At 46.8% G+C, this 9,232-nt stretch overlaps 1 protein-coding gene across 1 annotated transcript; it reads left to right on the top strand.

The window, feature by feature from the left end:
- Window positions 1-1,157: 1,157 nt before the first annotated feature.
- EDN1 (endothelin 1) lies at window positions 1,158-8,377 on the top strand. The gene is made up of 5 exons (XM_061147624.1): window positions 1,158-1,703; window positions 3,268-3,436; window positions 4,803-4,961; window positions 5,118-5,231; window positions 7,135-8,377. Exons 1-5 carry the CDS (start codon window positions 1,640-1,642, stop codon window positions 7,235-7,237), a joined length of 609 nt encoding a protein of 202 aa, XP_061003607.1. The 5' UTR covers window positions 1,158-1,639; the 3' UTR covers window positions 7,238-8,377.
- Window positions 8,378-9,232: the final 855 nt, after the last annotated feature.

Raw genomic sequence — 9,232 nt, 5'->3', positions numbered from 1 at the left:
ACTGGGCACCTCAGCTGTCTCACTTGAAAAATGAGGCTAATTGAAAAGGCCAAGTGTCTTGTCTTCATGTTTTGCTCTGCACGGGACAGCAGGTTGTCTCCTCCTCGGATAACTGCCCTGTGGGAACCTCGGGGGCTATGTCATGGTTGCAGAGACAGGAAATTGCTTTGAAAACATAAACACATTATTATTAAATGTGAGGCATTATCTGATCCCTTATTCAATGAGGGCACTTCCTCCTTCCCAACACGACCCGCATGGCATGTCCACCTAACCCTGCACAAGGACACCCCTTGGACATACAAGCAAAAGCCAAAGGAAAACAATGATCCAGAATAGATGTCCCGATGTAGGGAGTATGTAGACTATTCCGAGGGGCAGGCTGCTTTCTGGGTCAGGCGTCAGCCCTTCCCTTCCTAAGCTCCCTCCTCAGGTGGCTGCCTTTCCTTCTGTTACTTATTTGGAAGCAGAGGCTGTGCCTTTTTGTCCTAAAACATCCGCCCCTGTAGCTCTCCGTCTCCCCCTGGCGTTCCTCTCTGCCTATTTCTTAAGATTGGTGCCCCACCCCCTCCAAGGTGGAGGGGATCCGGGGAAGCCAAGAGGGTGGATACAAAAATAAAAAGTTCGTGGGGGTTTCTAATCAGCAATCCTGAAAGGATTGGGTATGTGCTTAAAGGGGTTCTTTTTTAAAAAAAACTTCCTTTCCTTGCCAATCCTTCTCCGATCTTTCCCACTGTGGACGCAAAGAACTCGAGCCCAACAGACTCGAGGGGAGGGGGGTCAGAAGTCAGAGAAAAGTGTATGGATCTATCTGCCAAGATAAACTGACCCCGAGTCGGTGGGGAGGGGGGATGGAGGGAGAGAGTCCCCCGGTCTGATCAGCACTAAGGAATCAGAGAGACATAAAAGGCAAGTGAAGCGAACAATAATAATAAAAAAAAAAAAATTCCCCCCGCACACAACAATACAATCTATTTAAACTGGAGCTCATACTTTTCATACCAATGGTATGACTTTGCTGGAGTCCCTCTTCTGATTCTTGAACTCCGGGGCTGGCAGCTTGCAAAGGGGAAGCAGACGGCTGCGCGCCACACGGGCAGGTTTACCAAAGGTCTCTCTCTAATGGGTATTTTCTTTTTCTTAGCCCTGCCCCTGAATTGTCAGACGGCGTCTGCCTCTGAAGTTAGCAGTGATTTCCTCTAGAGCCCGGCCTTATCTCCGGCTGCACGTTGCCTGGTGGTGACTAATGACACAATAACATTGTCTGGGGGCTGGAATAAAATCGGAGCTGTTTACCCCCACTCTATAGGGGTTCAATATAAAAAGCCGGCCGAGAGCTGTCCAGGTCAGACGCGCTCCTGCCTCCGCACTGGGACCGGCGCCTCCAGGGTCCGCGCGCCGCCGCCGCCGCGTGCGTACTGGGACCGCTCGCTCTGCCTCTCTGCAGGGAAGAAACTTCTTTTTTTCTCCCCGTTAAACAGCAATCAGGACGAAGTACCATTTTGAGATCCGGAGAACCCGAAGCGCTTGGAAAGAACTGAAGCTGATTTTTTTTTTCTACGCTTTTTTTTTTCCCCTTCGAGTTTAGTCTGCAGGGGGAAAGATTTTGAACCCCTCCTTTAATCCCCCTCCTCCCAGAATGGATTATTTCCCCATGATTTTCGCTCTGCTGTTTGTGGTTTTCCAAGGAGCTCCAGAAGCAGGTAGGCACGGCGACTTGTAAAATCCTTGAATGCTCCGGTCTTTTTTTTCCACCTTAATGCTTTTCTTGCTTCTGTTTCTCCCAGAGTTTTATGACTGCCGCTCAGAGATCAAGTGCAGGGGAGTTAGTACTCAGAGCTGCTGAAGTTTTCTGGGGGGGGTGGGGGGGGGTGGGTGGAATTCTCCGTGGAAGACCATTGCTCCTCTAGCATTAAAGTGACATGATTATTATTGCCTGGTGTGTTTCTTGGTTTTGAAAAATATGACTTAAAAACAAGATGTAATTTAGCTAAATGTGTGTTTGCAATCTTTCTGTTCATACAGGTAAAAGGACGCATAGGTATTTATATCTTATTCAAATACTGTTTTAATAGTGAGTTAATGTGTAGAACATTCATGCTTTTCAACTCAAAAGCCAAGGAATTTTATTCAAGTCATTCAAGCAGTGTATGCACACTAAAATCACCTGCAGAACAGTCTGGGGAAAAAACCCTCCAGGCAGTTTCAGGGCAAAGCAGATGTTTTCTTTAAACTTTGTCATTATTGACTTTGGGTTTCTTTTGGCAGGTTTTTGGCACTCACAGCAGTGTGAGCTCCATTTCCAGTGTTCTTCACCTGTCCTGGGAGGGGAGCTAGAATAAATCTTGGCTACCGAGGGATTTAGATAGTGTGTGAGCATCTGCCCGTTTCTCTCTTTCTAGGGTCAGTGCACTTTTTTTGTCTTTTCGTGACCCCGATTGAAGAGAAAAGGATGTCAAGGGAATGAAAATCCTGGAATGTGTCTGATCATTTGAAATGTACAAAATTGGGCAGATAAGCTGCAGGGCTAACTTGTCAGTAAGAGGAGGCAAGGCTGCGGTGAGGAAGGGGGAGCTGGTAGATCCCACGCACGCCCTCCTGCTCCCGGGAGTCAGAATCCAAAGCCCACAGAACCTTTATCTGGGTTCCGAGAGCGGCTGCTTGGTGCTCCCTTCAGTCCGGGTTTTGCCTATTCAGCTGACTTCTCTCTTTCCAGTCACCTCCCCGAAGCTTTGGATTTCCACCTAAGTTCTGAAGGTGCCTCTCTTCTGAGCTACTCCCTGCCTTAACACAAGGTGGGAAGCGGTGGGTACTGAATGGAGGGAAGTGGCTGTGAGTCTAGGGAAAGACAGTATGACTTATTTAGTTGCAGGTTGTTTTGGTCATCAGCCCATTTTAAGCCACAGTAGGCTGCGCTCGGTTCCATGTAGAAGCCAACCTAAATGTCTCATACGCAGTGTTTCTAAGTATTTTCTTGAAGGCTGTGTCCTTCGTGGGGCTGGTAAGTCCTTTTTTAGGTAGCTGTTTCCCCTGCACTTGTTTAATCTCTCTGAAGGCAGATAAGCCAGTGGCGACACAGGTGAAGTCATGTTAAGGAGGGGAAAAAAAAAAATCATCCTTTCTCCTCTGTGTTCCTTGCTGGAGGCTGGTGGCATGCTTCATCTGCTTTTACCTGCTCTGCTGGGTCTGGCATCCAAGCCGTGGCCCGTGTGCCTCCGGGCCTTGGAGCAGACACCTCCCTCTGACCTGCTGTGTCTCTCTCCCCAGCGGTCCTGGGCACCGAGCTCCGCGCGGGAGCAGAGAGCGGCGGGGAGAAGCCTGCTCCTGTCACGCCCTGGAGGCCCCGCCGGTCCAAGCGCTGCTCCTGCTCCTCCTTGATGGATAAGGAGTGCGTCTACTTCTGCCACCTGGACATCATCTGGGTCAACACTCCAGAGTGAGTCTCTAGAGGGCATCCTTACTCTAGGCTTTCTCCCCTCTGGCTCCACGGGAGACCGGAGCCCAGTTTCTCTGGTTACTGTCTGGCGTGGTCTCTGAAGGTAGCACTGTTGACCACAGGAAAGTGCCTCCGTGGGCAAAACGCCCCTCCAGAGGGTGTCACGCATCTCGGGGGTTGGGGGGAACATCTTTGTATCAGGCCTAGGGGTGAATGTTCTCTCATCCCCTGGGTTTAAAGAAGCCACTGCTGAGGTCATCTGTGGGTTAGTCCAACCTGTGCTTCTCATGGGGGCGTAGAGACTTAAGAGGCAGAAGTGATGACAGAGACTTACAGGCTGTCTCCTCAGTTTACTTTTGGAAAAAACTAAGACCCAGATGGTTGAAGTCATTTGCAAGGTTGAGTTTGTGCGGAGTGAGACCTGGAACTTGAGTGTCCCGACTCCTTTGTCCTTGCCCTTTGGAAAAGCCTATTTTAAGACAGCAGTAGGAACGCCTTGATCAGATATCTCTTCTGCCTCCAGAGTGAAGAGAGCAGTTTCTCCCCTTACTCCCTGCAAAGTAATTCATTCACCAGAAAGAGCTGTAAACAAAAACGCACTGATTGTACCTACAGAGTCCCGTTATAGCGAGGATGACCAAAATCCAAACAAAATCAAGTCAAACCAAACAAAAACCAAAACAAAAAGTATTTAGTAAGCTGATACTACCAAGGGGAGGACTTTACTCCTTGGGTGAGAATCATAATGCACACACTGGAAATTGCTGGAGAGCCTTCTGGCAAAGAGTCCTTCTATAGCCACATGATAATCACCAAAATCACCGGAGGTGTGCAGATATGGTATGAACCGCTCTCCAGGCAGTGTGTCTCCTCCAGCCTCCCCGGGGGCCCCTTTTAGCATATCCGAGTATCACTTGAGTTGAAAATCGGTTTTCAAAATCTTGTGAGTCATGGTTTTGCACGGAAGTCCCCTGCCTCCCAAGGGCTGTTAACTAAGTAGAGAGAAAAGGAAGAAAATATGAAACAGATAGCAAAGCAGAAATGTCATAGTTTGGGCCACAAAACAAGGCTGCCATGTCAAGAAGGAACTGAACTGTGTCCAGAGTTGACATGGAATGTCATTGACTTAGAGAAAGTGATTTTCTCCCGGTTGGGTCCACACCCTCAGGGCCATTGACGGGCGCTGTTACCACCTTTGACTGTTTTAAGTTTCACTACCAAATGCTGTTCCCTCCACTCCCCTGAGCCACTTCCCTCCATTCATGCTCTCCTTCTGTCTTAATGGAAGGAGGTTGCCCCCAAAGAATGCAGCCTTTGGAGAGGATTAATTATGCTCATAGCTTTTGTTTCTCTCTTTCCATAATAGGCACATTGTTCCATATGGACTCGGAAGCCCTGCTAGGTCCAAGCGCTCCTTAAAGGACTTCTTTCCTACAAAGGCGACAGTCCACAGGAAGAGATGCCAGTGTGCTAGCCAGACAGACAAGAAATGCTGGAATTTTTGCCAAGCAGGAAAAGAACTCAGGTGAGTAGAAACACCTTTGTTTTTGATCAGCTTTTTGGCCCCCTGACCTTCTTCCTCTTGTGATGCTGTCTTCTTGTTTTGAAGAAAGCAGCAGAGACATTGAGAACAACCAGAGTTCCTATTGCTGAAATGTCCTCTCTATCTGTATTTTGACAGGGACCAAGACTCCATGGAGAAAGCCTGGAACAGCCAAAAGAGAGGAAAAGACCATTCTAAGCTCAGAGAGAAGTGTCTTCATCAGCAGCTCGTGGCCGGAAGGAAAACAAGAAGGTGAGAGACTCTTAGGAACAGCTGGTCCCCTCCACCTATAAAGAGCCTGCAGTCCTTCTTACCTCTGGGAGAAAGGCTTAGAGACAAAATAAAGGGAAGGGAGGAAGGGGAGAGCTTTGTGTTCTCTAGATTTAAAAGAGCCAAAGAATCCTTCTCAAAAGTTTTTTTGATGTAATGGAAACTAACAGAAAAATAGTAATAATTTCCAAGTCGGTTCAGAAACAGTGGTTTATATAATGCGGTCTGCTGCCCTTTAGCACACACACCACTCATCCAAACAAAATCTATCTAGGGACACCTCTGTCATTTGGTCACGTCGAGTTTTGGCATCTCTCAGTCAACATATTTACAGCTTTCCCTGAGAAATTAAGAATCATTTCAGGGAAATTTTATATTTTTAAATCACGTATAATCAAATTCTTCAAAAACATAGCAGTTATTCAGATGGCCAAAGGGAAAATAAAGTCATTAAGTAGGGTTGGTGAGAGTTAGAACATGTCGTTTTTCAGGTTGGTTTATTCACTTTTTTAATAGGGAAATGCATTCGGTGGAGACCCAATGTCATTCTCAACAGCTTTCTTATTTTTTAATCAGTCATGAGCAGGGATCTGGATTAGTAATACAACAGGGTTGCTCTGAGGGGGTCTGTAGTGATAAACCTTCCACAACCTAAGCATCCTGAAATTCACAAGCTACGGGGGAGGAATCCTGCTTTCAGATCTGTCCTATAGCGTATGATTCCCTCTCATGGTCAGAGGCATTTTTTTCCTAGAAATCCAGTAGCAAGAAATTCTAGGATCCAAGTGTTCTGAGCACAGGACAGGAGGTCATGAACGACTTCTGAGTTGTTTACTACTGTCTGAGGCCATGCTCAGCGCTTCCCACGTGACCTTGAAGTCTCCATGTTTATGAACTCAGGCCACTAGTGCCCCTCCGAGCTTCCCTGGTAGCTCAGCTGGTAAAGAATCCGCCTGCAATTCAGGAGACCGGGTTTCGATTCCTGAGTCGGGAAGATCCCCTGGAGAAGGGATAGGCTTCCTACTCCAGTATTCTTGAGCTTCCCTGCTGGCACAGATGGTAAAGAATCCACCTGCAATGTGGGAGATCTGGGTTCAGCCCCTGGGTTGGGAAGATCCCTTGGAGGAGGGCATGGCTACCCAGTCCAATATTCTTGCCTGGAGAATCCCCATGGACAGAGGAGCCTGGAGGGCTGCAATCCATGGGGTCGCAGAGAGTCGGACATGACTGAGAACAGCACAGTGCTTCTCAGGATGGCAAGATTATGTAAACCACCCTTTCTGAACTAACTTGGAAGTTGTTATTTTTTTCTATTAGTTTCCATTACATCAACTATTGAATCAATGTTACTGTTCTTCCCACCCAAAGAGAATATTAAACCTGCAAAAACAATAGTTTTTAATTGCCATAAAACGTTTGCTTTGGGTCCTGCCTGTAGGCCTGCTCCTTTTGAATTCCTTTCCCCCTCAAAGCCCACTTCAATTCCTTGTGTGATTGAGAATTTGAAACCTTTGCTGAGTAAGTGTCTCCATACAATCCCACCAGAGTTGGAACAGTGCTTGGAGTAGGGCTAAAAAAGAAAAGAAAGTCTCTCTAGTCCACCTTAAAATCGTGCTTTAAGATTTCTTTAATTCCCAGCCCCTGTAAATATGACCGCATCACCCCCTCTCCTTGCTCACCGAACCCTGCCTCACCCTAGGCATCAGAGGCAGTTTGTTTTCATTTGGGGTTAGTAGAGAAGCACGTGGTCGTGGTTGAGGGTGAAAGTTGAGGATCCAGATTTAGATTTGTTTGTGCCAGATTCTAATTTTAGATGTTTCTTTTGCCCAAGAATAATTTTTTCTTAAAAAAAAAAAATTTATTTTCTCTTGTCTGGTTTTAATAGGTTGGAGGCCATCCGCAACAGCATCAAAACATCTTTTCGTGTTGCCAAGCTGAAAGCCCAGCTCTATGGAGATAAGACAGTGACCTACAACCGTGCTCACTGAGGGCGGGATTTGGGGGCCTGTCTGAAGCTCCTCGTCCACGGAGAGCCCTGGGCCTGACTCTGCGCTGCCCACGGGGCTGGGATCGAGGCAAACGCGTCCTGCCTGCTCAGACGGTTTCTTGTTCCAGACTGGCAGGGGACCAGCGCCCTGGACGCAAGCATTCCAGGAAAGGTTAAGGAGTGCCCCCAGCCAGTCTTCATTTGTCTCCATCTGAGCTGACTGTTTTCATCCGTCTCTCCTCCATGGGGGTGACAGTGGGCCCCGCAAAGAAGGCAAAGAGACCCAGTGACCTGCAGATTGGGATTCCTCCTCCGGCCAGAGGCGGAGAGGAGATTCCACTTGTGGGCGGAGTTCCCAAGAGGGTCCGAAGGGACTGTCTGTGTCTCTCTCAGGCGCCTGGCACATTTCAGGGAGAAACTCCAAAGCCCCGAGAAGATTTTTCTAAGGAATGCACAAATTGAAAACACTCGAAGGACAAACACTCGAGTTAAAAAAAAAAAAAAAAAAAAAAAAGACTTGTTTTTCTAATTCGTAAAATGCAAAACTGAAAGAAACTGTTACTACTGAAAATCAGAATCTGAGTTTCATGCATAGGAGACTACCTCATCTGTATTGCACTCTGACAAAGCATTTCCCACCTTTAATTATTGCCTCCCCAAACTCTTCCCCCCCAGAAAAAAACCCCATCCTAAATCCTAGCCTCGTGGAAGTCTGTCTAATGCATCAATAGTAGATATAACGTTTTCATGGTCGTCCACTAGCTCTGTTCCCTAAGGAAAAATGAAAAGATCAGTTGAATCAGGACTTTCCCTTACTTACCTTGATTTTTGGAAACACAATGGTATAGGGTTGTTGTGGAGAGGTATTGAAGGGTAAACATTGGTGATGCTTTAAAGCAGTAAAATTATTTTCCTTTATTGGCTCATGGAAGAGGTTGGATTACATTTTGATGTACTTATATTTTTATAGATATTTATATTCAAACAGTTTATTCCTTATATTTACCATGTTAAATATACGTTTGGGCAGGCCATATTGGTCTATGTATTTTTTTAAATGTATTTCTGAATGAAATTGAAAAATGCTTTGTTTTGCCTGTCAAGGTAATGACCTTAGAAAATAAATATTTTTTTCCCCTACTGTACTGATTCCAAATCATTTCTGAAATTTCTGAGAGGTGAGCCACAGTGGTAAGATTCAAAAAACGGAATGATTAAAGATGGTTTCTTGGAAAGGTGACAATCAGGAGAAAAAAAAGGATCTTCGCTAACGACAACGAGAATTTGATTTATATCTTAAAAGTTGCTTTTAGATTGCATTTGTGAAGCTGCTCAGTCGTGTCCGACTCTTTGCGACCCCATGGATTGTAGCCTACCAGGCTCCTCCGTCCATGGAATTTTCCAGGCAAGAGTACTGGGTTGCCATTGCGTTTAGCTAAACACAAAACAAAAATTCAGCTTTCACACCTCTGTCTTTTCCTGCATAGCCGCTCTCTGCTTCCTCGCACCTGCAGACTCTCCAGGGACTTCATCCATTAACTTGGCTTGTCCTGTTAGGATCCAACAGTTTAAGCTGATGGTGTGGTGAGCGGTGCTTTCTCCATGTTAATAAACTAAAGGAAGTGATGCCAAGGCCACCTCCCTGAAGGTACCTAATTACACGCATTCCACACCAGAGTCGCTTTGAGAAAACGGCCCGCTCAGAGCGAGTCAGGGCTCCCAGTGGCTTTTTTATTTGCTCAGATTAAGAAGTTTGTTTATTGAGGAACACCAAGTACTTCTGCTCTTTCCCGGTAGCCCAGCGCTGGACACACGCCCATGGAGGCAGAGATGCCAAATGCTGATTCCAGGCCGCTCCTGCTTCTCGCCCCCTCCCCTCTCTCCGCTTTGCCTCGGCTGACCTGCCAGCCCAGTGGGGAGAACAGCTCTGCAGATGCTTGTCCACAGAAGCCCATGAGAGCTTGATCCGCTTCAGAAAATCTTCACCGCTTTTCTC

This window comes from Dama dama, chromosome 7 (genome assembly GCF_033118175.1).
Source record: "Dama dama isolate Ldn47 chromosome 7, ASM3311817v1, whole genome shotgun sequence".
In the NCBI taxonomy this organism is placed as follows: Eukaryota; Metazoa; Chordata; class Mammalia; order Artiodactyla; family Cervidae; genus Dama; species Dama dama.
This window is presented reverse-complemented; position numbering and strand designations above follow the sequence as displayed.

Bases quoted from the DNA above. Each gene is read 5' to 3' on its own strand.
- EDN1 (XM_061147624.1), top strand. From the start codon at position 1,640: ATGGATTATTTCCCCATGATTTTCGCTCTGCTGTTTGTGGTTTTCCAA. The intron at 4,962-5,117 runs GTGAGTAGAAAC...GTATTTTGACAG, and splicing joins CAAGCAGGAAAAGAACTCAG to GGACCAAGACTCCATGGAGA. The intron at 5,232-7,134 runs GTGAGAGACTCT...TGGTTTTAATAG, and splicing joins GCCGGAAGGAAAACAAGAAG to GTTGGAGGCCATCCGCAACA.